This window comes from Protopterus annectens, chromosome 1.part2, assembly GCF_019279795.1.
Source record: "Protopterus annectens isolate FY-2018-M chromosome 1.part2, PAN1.0, whole genome shotgun sequence".
NCBI classification, from domain to species: Eukaryota; Metazoa; Chordata; order Ceratodontiformes; family Protopteridae; genus Protopterus; species Protopterus annectens.
Window position 1 is genome coordinate 1,136,347,886 of NC_056727.1, and position 22,670 is coordinate 1,136,370,555.

Genomic DNA, 22,670 nt, shown 5'->3' on the forward strand with positions numbered 1-22,670 from the left:
TGTCTCCTTTGTTCTTGTACACTCTATGATTACTCTCCAGTTAGCTGTGATACACCTTTTTTTCCACTGCTATGAGTACTCTCTGGAGCCATTTATCCCCTTATCTCACCTAGCATTTTTATCACATCTGCTCCAACCTTATATGAGCCTGTTGATTTTCCTGAATTCACTTTCCTTAGTGCTGTTCTTACTTCTTCTGTGGTGAGCTCCTCTTCTTATCCCATCATAGTCTGTGTTTGGGGCAGCACAGCTTCTGTTGTGTTTTCTCCTTCCAGATGTCCTGTAGACTGGTGAGCAGGTTGTTGTGACTATCGTCTTTATCTTTCTTTCTTTCTTTGCCTTGCAACCGGATATTGTTTATTTGTGCTACTTACTGAGTCACGTTCAAGAAGATGATGGTGTCTCTATTCTTTGCTATTACAACTACTTTCTTAGCCTCTTTGTTAAGCAATCAGTATTTCTTCCTATCCTTGTCCATCTCCCACTTTTTCCTATACTCCTTTCTTTTGATGACTTCCTGGACTTCTGCATTCTGCTACCAGCTTTATTTGAGCTATTCCAGGTAACCAAGCTTGGCAACTGGACACTGTTCTGCCAGTAGCTTACTGACCCAGGGCTGCTGGACTTTATGGCAGGCACACACTGGCCAATAGTGGCACAGTCACTTCTCCCACCATCAGCATGGATCCTGGCATAAGTCAGATCCTCAACCCATTTATCACTGGCAAATAGCCATGCCCTTTTGACGACATTAGTCAACATGACTGAATCACCTAGACCCATGTGTCCTCCTATTTTGAGTATACTGCGCACCTCAGTAGATGCCCAAAGCAAGTGGTCTATACAACTCTTCCCCCTACAGGGTACCATATAGAATCTGTGCTTTTGCCCACAGCTCCATTTTTTGGTGAGCTTGATATGGGAACACTCTCTGCATATTTTTCGGGGGTGAGAGGAACCCCACAGTGACACAGGGTGAACATGCAAACTCCAAACAGGCATTGGCCAGAGGTCAGGATCGAATCTTGTACCTTGTGTATGGGAGGTGAAGACTTTAACCATTATGGCAAATTACCTCATGAGTGGCTTAGATCACAGCTTCTTAAATGATTACAAAGCCTGTTGGCACAGACTAAATGAGACATACAATGCCAATCATCAAAGTTGATGAAGTCCCACTATGTATTATAGGGATGAAAACGCTTAGTTTTGCATGGTAAGCTAAATAAAATAAGCCATGATTTTATTATGGTGGTGTATCATGGTTTGTGTTTTACCAGCAGCTTTTATTGATACTGGATTACCATTTGCAGCCTGCCACTTTGTGATTCATGCTGCCAGGTAAGTTCTTTTGTACATTTTTTTTTTCCATCCATTTGGCTTGTTGGCTTTAAGGAAGTCAGCTTTTCATAGTAGAATTGCCGCTGCCTTATCCATTAGGCACCAGGGCCTGATACGAATGAATAAATGAACAAACAAGTAAAGCATGCAGATAATCCATTTATTATTGCTTTCTTTAAGAAAACCTCAGTAGTTTAACTGAACAAACTTGAGTTTTAACCTGAACTGCTCACAAAGTTGAACCTGTGAAGTTTCCTGTGCCATTAAATCAAGAAGATGATTATAATCTTAATACAATGTTCAACAAGCTTAGCACAGATGGTGAAAATGATTTAGTTCCTGATTTTAAATCCTGGCTTAGCTATTCTCTAACTTTGAAATTCATTTAAAGTTTACACTTCTAAATAACAGCAGCCGCAAATTATGTTAAACATAACAAAATATGAGAAATCAGCAAACTAGTGAAATTCCTGTTTCTTTACCTAGGTTGATCTGGTTTGTGGAAGTAAATGCAATAGCATTTATATAAACATCGAATGACAGTGGAGTGACATGATGCCCAGCATGAAAGCGGGAATCATGCTGTTTTTGAGAAAGTGATCTCCTATGTAATTATCTCCCACAATGTGTTTAATTCAGGACAGCAGAACTGGAAATAGCATAATTGTTTAATCAGATCAATTTCATCAAAGAGGGCAGAACAAGAAAGTAGTATTATTTTGTCAAATTTTAATTTGTCTGTAAATTTCAGTAAATGTATAAATGACTTGAAAAGACAGCTTCCCTAGAGTAGACACTATTGACTGAGCACTTGCTACTTGCAAAATGATAAATACATTGTAACATAGGTTTTAAAATTGGTATAGTTACACAAGGGTCTCATTTTAAGCTCTAAAACTATCTCTGGCAGTGAGCGGTAGCGCACAATGCATACTAATGCAGTGTGGCTCGTCTAAGCTAAGTTCTGAGGCTGGCAACAGTGTTACTGGCCATGAAACCATGTAAGCAAATGTGGATACAATTATGTTTAAAGTAGAGCACCTACAGTCTGTGTATTTCAGTGGAATGCCACACTGATTACCAGGGCTTCACAGATAGCTGTCATTCTGTTAGTGCAACACATCTGCACAAAGACCAACATAATGTGGGGATGTTTAACCAGAAATAGGGACAAACTTGCCATAGATGTCACATAGAAATGTGGTAGAATGAAACTCAAACATACCTCTCAACCTCTTTCAGCAAGAAATCTGGACAAAGACTTATATATTGGGGGACAAAGGACCAAAATAGGGACAAATTTCTAATACTGCTCTTCCTAACTTACAAAGTTCATAGAATAATAGGTTGTACAGTAACATGAACTTTCTGGAGAGCATGAAGTTTGAAACTCAAATGTCGATCATCAGTTTCTGACTTTACTCTGCAATTACATGCCAATGATTTGCCAGAAAACCAAAACATTATGAGAAAAAGATCACAAATATGAGAACAAAACTGGACATTCTGCACAAATCAGGACAGTTGAGGGGTATGCACTCAAATGTAAGTAATACTGAGTCATATCATCCCAGTGATATAGCAGAAAGCCAGACATTTGATAAGAAACACATCTGGACATCCTGGGAATATCTGGACAGTTGAGAGGTATGCATATGATGTAAATTGTACAAACACAGTACAGGACAGTGTACCTACAGTGCAGAGTATTGTGATATCCCATCCATGGCATTCTGTACTGCATCTGTATTAATAATTCTGTAACAGGACATGGACTGTAATGTAAAATGATCACTTAGGGGAAGTGTGTCTATTGAATAGGGACACATAGATGAATTGTAGGAATGAACTCAGGGAAAGAGGGCAAGTGAAACTCCCATATGTACAGCAGAGGAGGGAATGTCAATGGAAGATGGTTGTAGCAGCAACACCAATCACGTATCTATATGGTACAATAGGAACTGTACAGTGAAAATTTGTTTTATGTGACTGTCACACAAGGTAACATAACAATAGGGAGGATATCTATGTGAGATAAGCATCCTTACATTATTAATGCAGAGGACATCTGTCATGGATCTGACATACAACCGGGGTAGGGTGCATATTGTGAAGTTGTGCAAACTGATATGCCTGAATATGAGTGTACTCTCAGAAGAGGTCTCCAGCAAGGTGGGTACAGGTGAATGATCATGGAAAATATTAAAAGAATCAAATACAATCATGGACAATATCAGAATAATGCCACCAGTAATCCCATGCCTCTGACATAGCATATGTGATGTAGAATGATAAGAGATGAGTCTGCACACACACACACACACACACACACACACACACACACACACACACACACACACACACACACACACACACTTAAACAACTATTATGATACATCTACACTCTATGAGGTTAAGCACCCAAACTGTCCTGACAGTGTAACACCTGCTGGACGTGTTAGGAGGGATACTGCTATACCTGTATGCCACAGTATGGGCAATACAGGTTATTTGCCTTATGTGCATGGCATATTTATATATATATATATATATATATATATATATATATATATATATATATATATACATAGCATGATCCACACCGTCACAAATGACATACATGCCATTAATGAGTGCACATAAGCAGAACAGGTAGCACACATGCATTTGTTGTAAAAACACGATTGGTTTTCCACAGTCATGTATTTTCCACAAAAAGAATACCTAGGTATGGCCAAAAAGCATGACAGTGCACTGAGACAAAGGTGGTACACTTCAGTTACACATCAGTGGAAGATGTGTAGGGAAGCATATGAAGAAGGGTGCAATGTACAGTTATTAGTGTGATGAAGGTTGGGAACCATGAAGTTATTATGGCCTCTGATGTGCATGTCTTTCACATACCCAGTACTTGTATTACATTCAAGGGAGTAGTCAGCACTGTGACCACATGTTGGTTGATGTACCACTTACCATCTACCCCAGGACATGGGTCACATACCTATTGGTCTGATTATTGGGTGCAATGTCTACATTGTACTTAGGTGGTGTGTTTGTTTCCTGAATCAACAAATCCCCCGGTTTCCTGTCAATGCAAGCATTGTCATGGCTGTGGCAGCAATTTTTGGTATGTGTTGATAGTATCTGCATTATACTCGAATCACAGCTGGAGTCAATGATTGCCTACAATCTGTAGTCCTTCAGGCAGCTGTTTGGACACAGCATTTGTCTGTCATCTGTGATGTCCATCTCAACTAATGGGCAGGAAAGGGCCTAGCAGACAGCCCTGATGATCACACATTTCAACAGGGTCTATATTAGAACATTGAAGTTTCAAAACTTTGAATGTTCTAATATCGAACCCTATTCAGCGAAAGCTGAAAATATCGAAGCAACAGAAAACCACATTTTTTTTCCTAGGGAACGAATTCAGTTGTCTGTTTCTGTTGCTTTGGTATTTTCAGCACTGTGATGGAAAGTTACGGGTCGGGTTCAGGTAAGTGTGCGATTGAGTGTGGGTTAGGTTAGTTATGGTTAAGGTGCGGGTTAGGTATGTGTGCGATTGTGTGGACGTGATGGTTAGGGCGAGTTAGGTGAGTTAGGGTTAGGGCGTGGGTCAGGTAAGTGTGCGATTGTGTGGACATGAGGGTTAGGGTGGGGTAGGTGACTTAGGGTTAGGGTGCAGGTGAGGTGAGTGTGTGATAGTGATGGACCTTAGGGTTAGGGTTTGGGTTAAGGTAAGTGGATAGTTAGTGGTGTGTGTATAGTTCAGTGTAGGGTTAGGTGTAAGATATTTGGTGTATGTGTGTGGATTGCTGTTTATTTGGTGTGCTTGTGTTGTGTGTATGTGTTTTGGAACAGCAAATTTTTTCCCTAGGAAAAAAGTTGCTGTTCTTTATGTTCTATGTTTTCAGCTTTCGCTGAATAGGGTTCAATATTAGAACATTCGAAGTTTTGAAATTTCGATGTTCTAATATAGACCCTTTCAACATAGTGAGATGCCACGTATGTGATACACTGGTTTATCCAGTTGATGATATATCTGTTTATGGCCACATATGACAGCATTGCTTGAATATCTCAATGTGGATTTATGTCAAATGCCTTGACCCGGTCAAGTTCCACAAGATGATACTGTTGTCATCATGCATGCCCTCAATGATCTCTTTGAGAAGATCAGTCAGATGTAACAGACCTGATGTAGCATTAATAACTCAAACAGATCTGTTTCACACAGCCAGAATATTACTAGTGTACATGTACAAGAAGTCCATAATGACATGTTGGTCTACCTCACAGTCGATGAGAGTCAGGATATCTCTATACATGCATGCATCAGGTGCTGTCCCCCCAACTTAAGTGGATGCATGCTGATGTACACCCTTATATGGGAACATAGCCCATGTGGAGGGTGTGTTGGTGTGTGTATTCAACCATATCAGGAAGGTGTATGTGCTGAGTTATGCCATAGGTGATCCATGATGTTGTCACAGCCCATTGACTCTGTGTGACAGGCCTGGATGAAGGTAAGAGTGTATACTGCCTATCATGATCTGGCCTAGGGCTTTGACACAACCTCTCATCCAGGTATCATTGAGAAACCCTCCCAGCTGGACATTAACTCTTATATCAGTTGATGTGTAACCAACCATCTCACTGACAAAACACATGCTGTGAAAGTTGGTGAATCAAGCTGTACCAGTAGAGCTGTCATCATTGGTAAGCCCCAGGGGATCTGTGCTTGTCCCTTCACTGTTTGGACTCTATTTGACAGTTCAGGCTAAAGTATATGACCTTAGGCTTACCAAGTTTGCTGATTCTTGCATATTGGGTGCAATCATTGAGTCCACTCATGATGATAACATATTACAGGAAGCACTAACACAGAACTGAATCATGCCAAAGGCACAAGATCTACAAATAAATGCAGAAATGTGTGTTTGTTGTGTTGTCCATCTGAAAAGTAGAATTCCATGTTAATCACAGCATTGACAACAGTCCTGCTATGCAGAAACCCAATGATGCAAGCACCGGAAAAACATGTAGATAGCAAGCTTTACTTTGACCACCAAGTGTCAACACTGGTATTGAAAGCCTATGTTGGGCACATTATAAGTCACACACTCATATTGAAATCTATGGATTGTATGACAGCACTGTAATCAAACCTCATTAGAACAGTAATAAAGTATAATGCTCCCTTTTGCATGTACCTTACCAGACACATGCTGTAGCTGGAGGGACCACATGACTTTCTCAGAAAGACAGCACAGGGCCTACATACCATGTTATGATGTATGTGGATAGATTAAAAGCCATGTCACTGTAATATTTATTGTATAGGATGAGCTGACTTCTCCCTGGCCTCCAGACCAGTCTCTAACCCTGCCCTGGCAGGAGTACTGCATATCCAGAAATCTGATATAGCTGATGACACCAGTGGTGTCTGCTGAGGAGAATATGGTAATAACAGTGTCCCACACAGTGGTGTAAAATGCTCTCTGTAATGTCAAGTAATATTACGCACACGCACACACACACACACACACACACACACACACACACACACTTGATTGCAGTGAGAATAGAACCCCTTACCTATCTAAATACACAGACTACAGAACCAAATACTTTACACATGTGCCATAGTTGAAGTCTGACTTGAAGTGTCTCAGACAACAATTTATAGCTGATGACATCAGCAGTGTCTGTTGAAGACAATATAACAGTGTCCCACATGGTGGTATAAAATACTCTCTGTAATGTTAAGCAACAGCTATCTCTCACACATATACACACACACACACACACACACACACACACACACACACACACACACACACACACACACACACACACACAGATGGCTGCAGTAAGAATAGAACCCCTACCTAAGTACACAGACAACAGAGCACAGTACTTTATACAAGCACCACAGCACATGTCTGGCTTTTGCAAGAGTACAGGTGAACTTATAGTAGATGACATCAGCAGGCATGTGGGAGACAAGATGTTGGGAGGCCTGCATAGGGTCATAGGTTCATAGGAGGCTACAAGCCTAATGGCTCTAGGGTGTTTAGAAGCCTAGCTGTGTAAAACACAAGTACCCTTACTGAGCATAGTTAGGTGTTCATTGTTAGTGTGATTTTGTGAGCAGCACCAACTGGCCATGTCCATAAGGGACATAGGTGCCACCCCAGAGGTGACTTTACAATCGCCTAACCAGTAGTCAAGATTGCATTTCAACAGGGTCACTGTTTCACTTGCAGTGGGAGCCTATTACAGAGGAGTGTAAATCTCAGGGAGATGTATCTGTCTGTGCAGCACATTCTGTTTCTGTTACAGGCTATGTTGAGAAACCTGGGACAAGTTATTCTTGTCCCATTTGATTTGCAGATGTCCAGCATTTCCAGTAGGGCAGGGTCTGAGACTGCTCTGTAGGGCAGGCATAGATCACTTCTCAGCAGCCTGCATAATACTGAGTACAATGACATGTCTGTCAGTCTTTCCATGTATGTCATGTTTGGAGGCCCTGTATTCTCCCAGGCACAAATCCATGTCTTCTCTAATTGCTGCAGGTGCCATGTGAGGTACAGACAGAAGGGAGACTTGTACTCCATTAGTAGTCTGATAAGGGTGGAGTACAGCAGATGTATGACCACCCTGGTCTTGGATGTGATGTCCATATGTGTTATGCAGAATGTATGTGTCACCAATATGGATACATAGTGATGAAAGTGTAGATTGCTATCAACATGTATGCCCAAGTCTCACAACACTGTGTTTGAGCTTAGAGGGGTGCTATGTATATCATAATTAGCAGGGGTACTTCATTGGCAAAAGGGACAATGAGGCATTGTATGCTATAAGGTTCAGTGCGCACATTTGCCAGCCCCTTTGTAATATGTTACTGTTGTTGGAGGACTCTATATGAATGCGTCCAGTTACCACTCCTTTGCAATCTTGCAAACCACAGACCGTCTACCATTGCCTGTACTTCAGAGAGGTAGTTTTCAAAGAGTTGAGGGCCCAACACAGATCCTTGTGGTATTCTAATGGTAAGTGACTAGTGGTGGAGGTGCATTCCCTAAATTTGAGAGTGTATATTCTGTTCGTGAGCCAGTTGGCTATCCATGTACTACTGTATGGCTTAATTCCCACATGGGAGATCTTTATTATGACACATGAATGGGGGATAGTGTCAAAGGCCTTGGATAACTCAACATAGGCAGTCTGTTCTGTTATCCCTCACCCAGGTCTTTGAGGTCAGTATCAAAGAAGTCCACGAGGTTCAATAAGCAAGATCTACCCTTGACAAAAACAAAATGGGTCGGGTCAAGTGTGTTGAAGGTCACCTATGTCTCTGTAGATATGGTCCATTCTGATTCCTTCCCTAGCTTTGTAGATAAGGCTTTTTAGATGTATGGTTCAATAGTTGTAGTTCCGTATGTTACCAGATTGATGTACATTGCATATCAGGCAACATTTGATAGTGTGGTTGATATCTGTGTAGAAAAGACAGGGTTGCAGTGCTTGGTGGAGTGGCAGCACATGGCTGTATTGTAAATATGTTACATACTGGGAGATAGGGCCTTCAGTTTGTAATGTTTCCACATGTAATATCATATCATAGACAATAAATGGACAGTAAACAGCAATAATACATAAAAATATTTAGTTTTCCATAGTGCGGCAGGCAGCAGGGTTTGTGTGAAGGTTAGCAAAGTGTATACACATGCAAGATACAGCAGTCCAAAAACCGGAGTCACATTGCTAAAGTCTGACAGTTAGAATTGAGTCTATAAAACACACCTGCTGCTTGACAGACTCTGTGGCAGCATGTCTTAATGCACTGATACATGTCGTTTTTGAGGCCAGATGGTACTGGGTTCAAATCCAGGTGTATCTAATATTTTGAAATACTTTTAATTACAGAATAATATTGCAATGACATGAATTGTTTATAGTAAATATGTTGCTGTGTATTAACATAGTTCTGAGTGTTAAGCGGCACTGGGCGGGAGTAACTGCAGCTGTTTGTTGCTGTTCACAGTTGCTGCATGTTGGTGCATGTGGTTCCCCCTCTGACCCTTCATCTGCCTGTTGGTGTGGCGACCTTGGCACTGGTGATGGGATATGTGCCCCTCCCCCTTACTGATCCTGCTGAAGCTGTTTCCTCAGGATTATGTTGTGTAGTATGGCACATACTGTGGCTATTCCTGTTCATGTCTATGGATTGTACTGCAGGGTTCCTCCAGATGCATCAAGGCAGTGGAACTGTGATTCAGCTGCCTGAACACATGTTCTATGATATTTCTGGTTTGAGAGTGTGCCTCACTATGGTATTCTTTTGTGGGTGTGTGCGCATTTCTGATGGGTGTCATCAGCCATGGTTCCAGTGCATAGCGTGCATCCCACAGTATATGACCCTGTGGGATATCCCTCCTAGCAAACATCTGGTACAGTTGGGAGATTCATCAGATATGTGAGTCATGATAATTGCTAGGGTTGCCAGCACACACATTCAAGATGATTCCCTTAGCATTACACATGACCTGGCAGTTGATAGAGTAGTAGCCCTTTCTGTTTATGTAGAGCCTACTGTGTTCCCCGGATGATGCCTTCATTTCTATATGTGTGGAATTTATGGCACCCACTACTTCAGGGTTGTGTGCTACATGGTACAACTCCTGCATAGTTCTGGCCATCTCCTCAGAACTGCAGGGAAAATATATGTGGTCACTGGCATGTTGGAGCATAGCATTTAGGAACTGATGGAGGATCCTGGATGCCAATGCCTGTGACACCCCCAGCATGTCCCCTGTTGGTCTCTGAAAGGTACCTGTATCTAAGATTATAAGGGCTACACATAGATTTGTCTCCACTGAGATGGGTTCTCCTTGGTTGTTTCCGCCTCTGAGTTGAGGATGGCAGAGGTTGCAGAGTTCCTTTAGTGTGTCCCTATCCACCCTGTAGCGCTCTACAATTTCCATGTCATGTAGGTTGTGAAAAGTTAAAAGGAGCCTGAAAACTCTTCCCCTTCTCATCTTAGGCCTATTGGCAGCTGCAGCAGCATTGGCTTCAGCCTGTAGTACATACAAATAAATGAAAGCAGCAGCAGCCGCTATCATTCTGTCCATGTAGACTCCTTTCTGTGTCTGTATTCCAAAAGTTTTGAAATTCACAGGAAAAAACAGCAGAGTATACATGGATGTTTGTTAAATAGCTCCACTATGTTGGATTGGTTGATTGGCAAGAAATTCAGCTGCTTATGCTGTAATTAGCATGCCACAGTGTTTACCTTGTTTGCTCAGAGGTGCGTGCCTCTACACAGCACTTACTGAATTTTGTTCGACGAGCACACATAAAATGATCATGTAGGGTTTATTGAATCCTCCTGAATACGTATACTGGAAGCTTATAAAATGTTAACTAAATCTAGCTGCACTTTCACAGAGAAGAAAGTATATGCCAAAGCACAAAATAACTTTGTAATTCCTTTTCCCCTCTTTCACCACAAGTGATCCCTGTATTTATTACTTTGTGTATTGCTATTTAGAAGGTTTAGGTTTGAGGACAATGAACAAAGGATATTGTATTGGAGTTGCTTCCCACTACACTGGACAAGCAGTGTATGTCATGGAACACACACACACACACACACACACACACACACACACACACACACACACACACACACACACACACACACACACACACATGCTCCCATATGCACACTTTAAAGGATGTCCAACAAAATTCATGTCTCTAACCACATGGATGCTGTCAGAAAACCAGTAAGCTATGCACTGCACAACATAAGGATTTATATTTAGATTTACACAAGTCTGTCAACAATCCAGAAAACATGCCACAGACCAGTGATGATCTCCACAAAAAATAGTAGAAACAGCAAACCCAGTTAATAATCCGTGTTGAAACAAGGCAGAAACAAGTTGCTGATGAACTCGCACCAAACTGCTACAGGACAGTGATTTATTAAAAATATGTTAGTGCTTTCACAATAATAAACATTGCTTCATCAGACAAACCTACATCTTCAACAGTCAGTTATATACACAACTTTAAAACACAATAAACCAATTACAACTAACAGCCACTTTAAAAACACCCCCCTTATCAAGAAGCATACAAACATAAAGTAAAATCTTACTGCATTACTCTAAAGCATAGCCACCATCACTTCAGCTTCCTGGATTTCAAAACAGGTTTCAATGGGACTGAATCATTCAGTCTGAGCCTACGATGAGCCCCCAGCCTCAGAATCCACTGCACTGCAGTTCAATATTCTCAGTTCTATTTGTCAGATCACCCATTCTGACATTCTCTTTCAAAACATGTAAAACTTGAAAATTAAAAACATCCTCTTCCCCTACAAGTAATGTATGCCAGAACACTATATTGAAAGCCCTTTTGAGTGCAATATAGATGATCCCTTATCCACTCCCTTAACCTACAGTTAGTTTTCCCTTCATAGGACTTGAAGCAGATTTTTACAGTGTGCTACATAAATAACATTCTTTGTGTTATAGTCAGCTGAAGCTCTCAACGGCCATAGGTAACCTGTTCATGGGTGCTTGAAAAAACGGGATTCATCTATAAATTCACAGAAAGCGCACACTTCACATTTCTTAGTGCCCATGGGGCTCCCACCAGGTGGATGATGATTTCTTGGGTAGCAAAGCTTTTGCTTTAATGTCCTCATATTTTTATAAACAAATCTAGGTTGCAAGCCCACAAGTCCTGCAGCCCTCCCATCAACCTGTAAAATATGCCAACTGTCCCGTACAATGCCTCTCACCTTATTACCATCACTGGTGTATTTCCCCTTCATGTATCCACCCTTTACACCATATCACCAAAAAAATATGGTTTAGCACTACCAATCCTATCATTATTAATCTTATTATATGCCATATTAACCTCTGCCTGGGTGTAACCCCTAGTCATAAATTCATTTTTCAAACATTCCAAGTCATTTTCAAAGTCCTGACTCTCATACGACAAACATGATACCCACATTACTTGACCCTTTACAGTATCAGGGAAGATATGTTGTGGATGCATGCTAGCCCTGTGCCGGAATGCTGGGTGATAACATTCCTTTCTGTGCATCTTAGTGGACAAACTATCATCCATTGATTTCACCATTTCCACATCCAAAAAATCAATTTTCTCAGTTGAAACTTTCATGGTGAAATTCAAAACGTTACTGCTCTCATTCAACAGATGTACAAAAGCCATCAATGTCAGTTCATCCCCTTTCCATCCTAAAAAGAGATCATCAACAAAGCATTGATAAAAGCAAATGTGCCCATTATCGATGCCTAAAATGTTGTGATACTCTCATTCTGCCGTGACCAAATTTGGATAGCTGTCAATAATGTTTGCATGGGGAATAGTCCCAAGGTAGTTAGCCAGGTCTAGTTATGCTGTGTGCACTGCATAACTGCTACCACTGCTTAGGTTACTTTTTCAAAGATATTAATGAGTTTAAAGAGGCAGTACCTTCTTTTGACAAAGGAATTGATGTGGGTTAATGGTTAAGAGGTTTTCAATGTGCAGATTATTGAGGTTGGAGATAATACACTCCATAACTGGAGGCTAGTAAGGCTAATAGGCCTACAGTTATCAGGTTTCATTATTGGGTCATCCTTGTTTATTGGCATTACAACAGTGCTTTCCAAGTTTCAGGCATGTACAAGTGACATAGCTTAGATTAAAGAGATTAACTAGAGGGTCCTGCTCAATAAGTCTCTAACTATAGATGAGCAAGTTAAACTCAGGTGCAGGGTGACTAAGGAATGTCTCTACAGATCAAACTTCTTTTAATATATCTCTACAAGAATCAAAATGGCTTCCATACCTATAACCTCCAAAAATTATTTTTTGATTAATCCTTTTAACCAAACTATGTTAAACAGTCTTCCAGTCCTACTAATCAAAGTAAGTAAGCTCTCTTATATCAAATTTGGCCTTGCATTTATTTCCTACAGAACGTTACTGCCTAACACTAAGTAAAGTAAAATAGCTCAGTCTTGCAAATCATCTCTACTAATTCAGCAAAACTTTGCCTTTGACATCCTTCATGACAAATCCAGATCGCATCTAAGTTAATATTCAATATGTCTTAAACTCAGCAGGGAATTCCCACCTGTTTATTCTGAAACTCTGTCAAGAATTTGAAGCAAGCTGCCTTGACATATAATGAATCTGTACAGCATGAAAATATTCAGGATGAAAATTTATAACCAACATCTGAGCCAGAATAAAAGCTTAAATATAAAAGAATCAGCTAAATGGTTCAAACAACCACTTCTTTTGCAGCCTTGTATTGTACTACCCAAACAAATAAACTGATCAAATGACACCACATCCGTATAAAATACTGACAATTTAGTTTACCTATACCTCAAACTTACTCAATATTCTGCTGATTTTCTTCCATTGATATTCTACTATATTCTAAATTATTCCATTCTTTAGCTTTTGATGTCTTTTACCACCTTGCTAATCACCTACATGTTACTTTTATCCTACTATACCCCCCATCTCTAAAGCAGCTGAAGCCATAACCAGATGAAAAAATAGGCAGTCAAATGTCCAGGCCACATAAATATCTATAAAAAGTATTTTTTGCAGGGGGCAAGCCTCCCTACTCATTTATTTACATATACTAGATCGATGATCACACATTCATAGAGGGAAGACAAAAGGCCCACAATGCGTATTACTGCAGTTATACGAACCGGTCAAGCTAGCATCGATTTTCAATGGCTCACACTGATCACCGAGTTGAACATCAAGTTAAAATCAGTAAGCTGTAACCTGATTTAGTTAAATCTCGACAGCTATAGGAGCAATGGTTGCTTTGTTTTATTCATACATTTTATATTTTCGAGAATAACATCTTATTGTTCTTTCACCAGCACAACTCTATCCTTCTCCAATCCAAAAAGTACACCCAAATTAATGTAATTATCTACAAAACTGGTAGAGCAAAATTAATATGTATTTAATTGCTTTGATGTCTGGTTTATACAGGATTACGATTTTCCAGTAGTTGTACAGTGTATTCGTAACTGTAAAGATTCTCTCCTGATGTTCCAAATGATAATTGGATTTAGCTCATTTGGACAACTTGGACAAAAAAAATTTAAATATAATAAAGCAGTCCCTCCTGTGGTAATAAAGCCAACTTACTACTTATGCAACACATTGTAGTCTGGTACATTTAATTGTAGTATTTTTTTTAAATAAAATTTATTGCACCTCCTGTAAACACGAGGATGGCTTTTAAGTTACTGCACCCATTATCAGTATCACACTGATAGCTTGTACTATTTTACTTTTGCTTGCCCTTTTCCATAACTAAAACCTATGTCTTAAAGAAAGATAAAACTTCTAAGCTATTTTTCTGAATCTTCAAATATGCAAAACTCTAAAATAGTGCATGCATTTCAAATTCATGGATAAAATAAACAACTTACTTGCCATAACATAAAATTCATTAACACAAATGTTTGCACAAAATGTGTCTTTATCTATGAGACCATATTCTCCCCACACCCCTTATATGAGGGCTTTTCCCCCACATCCCTTGTACCTAAATATACCAACTCTGAGGTTGCCATACCTTGGAGTAGGAAGGATACTTTGTACAGCTGAAATATTCTGTATACACAGAGCTACTACAACTTCAGACACACACATATATATATATATATATATATATATATATATATATATATATATATATATGTATACACATACAGGTTTACAATCAGTACATTGAACGTGCTTTATGTGCAATTAATATGTGTGGTAGTCGGAATGCAGAAAACCTTTTTGTAGATGGTTGCAATGTCGACTCTGGAAGGCCGAAGACTGGGACAGTGCAGATCGGGAGATATACCCTTTTCCGCACTGTAGTGCGATCTCAGAGTTGGAATATATAAGTGGCAGGGGATGTGGGGGGTACAGCAGATGACTGTCAGAGCTTTGTAGTACGGATCTGGTCCGTACATACTGCTGCAAAGGGGACACCAGAGTGCCAAAGTCGAATTCGACTTCTTTTGCAATACTGTCCGATATTTCACCCCTACTTTGTATTCTAAACATTGAACATGTAAACCACATTTTTGATATGTTTACATTCTGATATTTGATGTTTTAATAGTAAACCATACATTCACACACACACACACACACACACATATATATATATATATATATATATATATATATATATATATATATATATTTAGACACTTATTGGGAAATCACTCAAGCTTCCATCTGTCAACAAAGCCATCTTAGTTTACAATAGAGCAAACACAGCGTATATAAACATATGCAAATATTAGGTAATATAGGTGTCTACTGACACAATACAAATCATAATTAAGGAATTTTACTTACAGTCATTATCACACAACTTCAATAAAAACATCAAGAGTTGAAGACTCATGAAGACAGTACTCACACATATGATAGGAACTTACCTATGGTACTTTTTTGTGTTAATTTTGCATGTGCCAAGGTTATTTCTCAGCTCATGCATATTAAATTGATGGCAAAGGGAATATTCTTAGAAATGACAAGCTCAGCTTTGGTATATGTAAGCTGGGATTTTGGTCAATCAGTCTCCACATTCTGGGACTCTTCATTGTGAAGCCTGACATTTTAAATGGTTACTCTTTATCCATATGCCACTGTAGCCTCTGTTTACAAATGTTTGAATTTTGGAGTAATTTTCCTGTCATCAGGTATATTAAGCTGTGTCTGACTAGTCCTAAATGGTCAAAAGTAAAGCTCACTGCAAAAACCATGACTCTTCTCTTATGATATTAAAAATAAAAACAATACTCAATGTGTTATACCTATAAAAACAAAAAAACTGATCATAATGTCACATCTATATAATTTTATTCCAAAATACAAAATTTACAGTTTGTCCTATAGTCCACCCTGAACCTAGAAGTTATTTTTTCTGCTATCAATTAATTTCATTGTTTCTTTTCTATTTCATAATAGAAAAGTGTGTGAGCAGACCATGCATTCTTTTACTGATTTCAGGTTTGTCTTCTGATGTAAAGTACAGTTCATTCAGTCTAGATTGGCCTTGATCACATTTAGAGCTCCTTGACAAATGTATAGTACCAAAATATGTGGTTTGGTCTTTGAGGTCTGTCTTACATGGTAGAAAGGAAGACAAATCCCACTGTGTATGCTGGTGTAGCTGGACTCTGGTGAGCTCAGTAAAGGTTCAAGGGTATATAAAGACTTTGTAAAGCAGGAGAAGTTATATATATTTTCACTAAGTCCTCCAACCTTGAGCAGAAAGCCTCTCCAGTCAGCTGATGTACTTTTATTGAAAAGTTCAGTTTAAACCTCTTCATGTAGAACTTTAGCCCAGCTTCTTTGTATGATCAGAAATCAGACAAGTGCATGCTTCCTTATGAGGTAACACGTTATCTATGATTATGAAATAGTTTATATTTTGGAAAAAAGTGTTTAAATGTTCTTCAACCACTCAGAGTGCTGTATCATAATATAAATATCTATACACATAAGTATACTCACACTACTTGTGATATCTAGATATGGGTTATTTTTATTTTGGTCCAAAACAAGGATTCACTTCTTGCTTCATTAAAAAGCCAAATACAATTAATGAATGAATTTTCTTAACTATAAAACAACTTTAACATTTTGCTTATATCATTAATTATTTTTTTTTATAAAAGTTAAAATCATACTTTATTAAGCTAACCATTTGCAATAAAATTAATCACACCTGACTTAGGCTTACTGTTTCATTACAGAAGCATTTACCATTTCTTGTAATGTATTTTTACATCAGTACCTATCTCCATAGCACAGTTGTATGATCCAAGACTGACAACAAACACCACATATAACTCTGCCTTAAATACAAGACAAGTTCGCAACGTTTTCCTTTTTTCTCGTTTAACAGTGCAAACATAATATGGTTTTAGCAAAGAATGAGTCTAACACACAATTCCATAAAGACTATAATGCACAAAAGAATATCATCAAACATGCACAGCTAAGTTTGTGAAGAAAAGGAGTGAGCTGCCACCAAGATGATCAAAAATTAAATCTACTGAGAAACACTTATGAAGGAGATTATTTAATGTAACTACCACCAAAACTCCAGGGTAACAAAGGCAAAGGTTGTGTACTTAATTTGTCAGTGCATGGTCTCTAACTAGATCTGGTAGATTTGATATGTGGGCCAAAATCTAAATCACTCCTTAAAATGCTTTTAAATTTGATAAGTAGATAAAAACTTAAATCACTCCTTAAAGTGCCATCAATGTTAAGGATTTATTCTTTACTTATTTTGTGTCTTTTTTCTAGAATTAGTCAAATGCATACACTTTCAAAATCTGACTGAATGTCTTCACTCTGAAACTTATAAGCAAACATGAAAAATAATTCATCTGCAAGATGCACAGGTCAAATCAGACAACCCTTCCCACTTAAAGCACCCATTAATAGGTGCAATTGATTAAAAACTCAAATAGGAAGAGCAGAGATGACATTTCTACAGAAACAAAAAAGACATTCTTGGAACACAGTGCTTTTAACAATTCCTGCAAGCTGCAAGATTCCCACTTTCTGTGATAGACAATCATGAAGCAATTAAAGTTCATTAAGCAAAATGTAATGATGTACAAACTATTATTCTCTGGGTGACACATTCTGGGAAAATTCAGGGCTCTAATATTACAAAAAGTGGTTCTACTATGATAGCACTAATCACAACCCCTCAAAACATGCATGCTCACCTTCTACTGAATGGAGCTATTACGTACAGTGCATTACAATTATAGCATCACATCAATAAAGTTACAAAGCCACAGTTATATTCATTAAAAGAACATAAATATGGTCAGTATGCAAATATGTTCCTGGATTGTTTTTATATACACAAACAGCAACTGTTTTCTTCCACTGACTTAAGGCTAAAAGACAGGTCAGAAAACCATACCTTAAAATAAATGTTTGCAAGTATCAATTAAATAGTTATCCATTAAACAACAAAAAGAAAAAAGTAAAATCACTTGATTTTAAAAAGACAGGTTATTTATCAATAAATTTTAAATTAAACACAATTCATATGTCATATTCTTAAACATATTCTATACATAAATCTTCATTAAGACCTGGAAATTTGCATGCATTTAAGGTGACTTGCCACATGTACTGCTTCGTTTCTAAGTTTTCATCTGTATTATTTAGTTACTACCACCTGTCACTAAAAGTAAAATGTTTACACACAAGTAAATGCTTACATAAGACATACTCTTTCTTGGTAAACAGACCACAGAGATGTTTATACATCCTTTGCTTGAGTCTTTTAATAATTTTACTAGCATAAAATGCTGGTTAGACATCACAGAATGCTATGTATACAACCTTATTATTGCAACACATTTTTTGTTGGCAGGAGGATGTACAAAATAAGCTGCTTTTAAAGTGTAAGTACAAACATTACAGTCACTAAAAGGGAAATATCCCTTTAAATGATCTTAAGACCATTGTTTCTTTCTTTAGATATGTGACACCTGAGCCCTGGCCCAGCAATGAAGGAGCCTCAATCCTCACCACTAACACCAGGGAGGTCATCTCATAGAAGAGAAAAGGATAACTAATACACACAGTAAAGCTCAATTTCCCTTATGTGCACACAGAGATCACAGTCAGTTTGGGGCTAGTTGCTCCCTTGCTCACCAGTTCCCCAATAAGACTCCCCACTGGCACGATATAGGGTCCAGGTCTCAGCCTAGCTGGGCAAGCTAGAACCTCCAGTACCCTCACTGTCCAACCAGTGCTTTGTGTCCCTGCCAAGTAGCTGACACAACACACACACACTTTGAGGTAAGTATTTATACAACTTCACAAACACTTCTGGGAAAGGCTGACACAGATTCTCCAGCTGTGCCCCTTTACCCAGACCATACTGTAGTAATTACTGCCACCACCCAGCTAATAATATCAGCTACTAAAAGGCCCTTAAAAGGGTGTCCAATTATTACTGTGCAATATTATTATCCAATGGTAATATGACTAACAGTCAAGGCTTACTATAGAGTGGCCTATTACAATAATCTATATAAATATGCAATGTACTCTAGAGATTATCTCTACACAAACCAGCCACATGTAGAAGGTTTTAAAAATATTTAATAATAAATAATTAAAACACACAACAAAACTACTATACCACAGAAATATCTAAGAGTTCAGAGATCACACAGAAACTTAAAATAATACAGTAGGACAGGTCTGATTTCAAAGAAAAATACCTAATTAATCTTTACTAGCTTTAATTATTCCTACAAGAAATCACAGTGCTAAAAACGTACATGTGAGCTTAGGCAGAGTGCTGAGTTAGATATCCAAGATCAAAATGTTCCCAGTCTCTTGTGAGAAATAGTATTTAAACATTACTAACAAACATGTCTCTAAAGTCCTCCCAAATTACATTTTTGACACTTAGTCTGGAGTTTTCAGGCCACAAACTGCATTATTTAGCAATCTAACACCTGCTCAGAAACTTACAACAATATAAGTCATTTCACATGTATAGTCTAACAGAAGCCAGAGCAATAAAGCACATTCCACAATTAAATTCTGGTCATAAACTTTAGCCTTAAAACAATGGGCATGAAACCTTCATCCAGACGCACTAGAGCCAAATTCTAACATGAAAGGATCACAACATGCTTCACTGGGACAGTAGATTGCAGTTCCACATTTCACAATATGCATTTACACTCAAGAAAACATGCCTGTATTTTACATTTATTTACAAATGCCAGAATTATATATCAAATTCTATTTGACTAGGCTGGCAGCCTTCACCCATCTCTCCCCAATCGCCACAAGATATATTATCATTTCTCACTTTTTACATAAACATAAGCCTGTTCTCTAAAGATGTTCTCACATCTTTTATTCCCATCAAAATTTTCTAGTTCTGCCACACCATTTGTTTTATTGTGTCTCTGTCAACAGTGCAACTTAAATATATTGGGACATTGAATACTGAAATGCTCCTGGATGTATCAGTCTTACTTTTATACAAATAAAGCACATTTTTTTGCCTTCTATCAGTCAAAAATCATCTAAACTTTAGACAAAAACATCAGGTTGTACACAATAATAGTGAAGCTGTAAGTTTATTTATCAAGTGTTTAAAATGTTGGCATTACACAGAAATAAAACGTCTAGCACTGTATGTACATTCATTCTTAAGTGCAGGCCACACATTATTTTAAAGAATAATATTATGTGATATAATGTGAAAAAAACATAATCATCAATATGTCCATTTGTCAGCAGCACAGTGAACACAATCTTGATTTACTTACATTTACGTAGTGACCTTGGGTTTCTGTTGAGCCCGCATGAAAATGAAGCAGGGATCTCCTGTTGTATAAAAACAAGATTGATATTAGCTTATATTTGTTTTTCTTTCTTAGTATATAAGGTGAACATATCAGAAATTCAATAAGCAATGTCATCCTAAATGACAGTAAAGATAATTTCAAGCCTTAGCTTCTTAATTCCTTCTTATTCCACTTCATTGAATATCATCAATTAAAGGTATCCAATTTTCTTATAACTTAGTGTTTTCATGTTTCAGATTTCTCACATTTCCTTAATAAAAATATGAGTATGAGTTAGTTATAAATTTAATTTCATTGGATAATAAGTTGTAATCAGATGTCATGCGTAGTGCCCTAATGCATTGGCCCTTAAAGATGTTATATTTGAGCTTGGTGGGATGGCAACTACCAAATTCAAAATAGTCATTGGAAAAAGTATTTTTCCTATGTATTTTGGAATTCTTTATTTACTCTGAAATTTGTAATTCTAAAACTTTCCCTATTGGTAAATATATAGATGTGAAACTTAAACATATATATGATAAGACACCACACATGGTTAAGGATTCATGGGAATTTTTGAAGGATTATCCCATACACTCATGGAAGAAAGGATGGATATTTGTCAAGATAGATGTGATTGATTTGTTTTCATGTATCCCAAAAACTGAAGGACTTGAGGTGTTTTGCAACAGTGTCACTAAACATTCAGATATAGGATGGGATGGAGTGTGTCTTATTATGGAATGTATGAGTTTGGTATTTGATAATAATTTCATCTACTTTGAAGGGGAGCACTTTAGACAGACCAGGGGTGTTGCAATGGGAGCAACTTGTGCTCCCATTTTTGTAAACATGGTCATGTTTGATTGGGAAAACAAAGTCTTGTTCCCCAGTACCTATTTTACTAGTATTACACACTATTCTAGATTCCTGGATGACATTTATATTTTATGGAATTCAAGTATAGATAAATTGGAAGAATTCATCCAGTTTTTGAATCATAGTAGCGAATTTCTCAAATTCACACATTCCCACAATTCTCTTGGAATAGCCTACTTAGTCAAATACATTTATGAACAGGAGGGAGCATTATATTGCAAAGTACATAGGAAAAATACTTTTTCCAATGACTATTTGGAATTTGGTAGTTACCATCCCACGAAGCTCAAATATAACATCTTTAAGGGCCAATGCATTAGGGCACTATGCATGACATCTGATTACAACTTATTATCCAATGAAATTAAATTTATAACTAACATGTTCAATGATAGGGGATACCCTATGGACATGATGAACAATGTTACTCAATATGTGTTAAACGACTGGGGGAAGAAATATAAGCCCCTGTTAGGTTTAAACAGTTCAACATCTAGTGAAACAACTTCTAGAAGAATCAATGTCAATAGAGAGGCAATAGTGAACAAACCCCATCAAAGATCCTTCATAATGTTATATTGTCCAACATCTGGTGATATGACGGAAATTATCTACAAGTATTGGTATCTTGTTAATGGAGATCCAGGTATGTCGGAGATTATGGGTGCCAAACCTGGAATACTATACAAGATGGGGAAGAACTTAAAAAGGGTATTGGGACAACAATCACAAAGAAATAGGATTAAAAGCATATCAAGGGTGCAGCATACCACCAAATGTGGAAGTTGCAACCAATGCAAATTCATTAATGAAGCCAAAGAAGTGGTGATTCAAAACACATTAAAATCTAGGGTTAAATTTAATAGAGGTAATTCCAACACAAAAAATGGTGATTTATATTGCATTATGTAATGAATGTCCTAGTTTCTATGTGGGAAAAACAGAGAGAAGTTTAAATAAGCATATCTATGAGTATGTATATAGCATCAAGAAGAAAGATTC

General features: G+C 38.0%; 1 protein-coding gene across 2 annotated transcripts in view; it reads right to left on the reverse strand.

The window, feature by feature from the left end:
- Nucleotides 1-22,670, reverse strand: part of LOC122792261 (CD2-associated protein-like) — a 1,538,751-nt gene that overhangs the window by 1,031,736 nt on the left and 484,345 nt on the right. For both annotated transcript variants that reach the window (XM_044060012.1, XM_044060011.1), the window contains exon 3: nucleotides 20,769-20,826. In XM_044060012.1, the coding sequence (XP_043915947.1) occupies nucleotides 20,769-20,826 (58 nt within the window). The remainder of the gene's footprint in view (nucleotides 1-20,768; nucleotides 20,827-22,670) is intronic.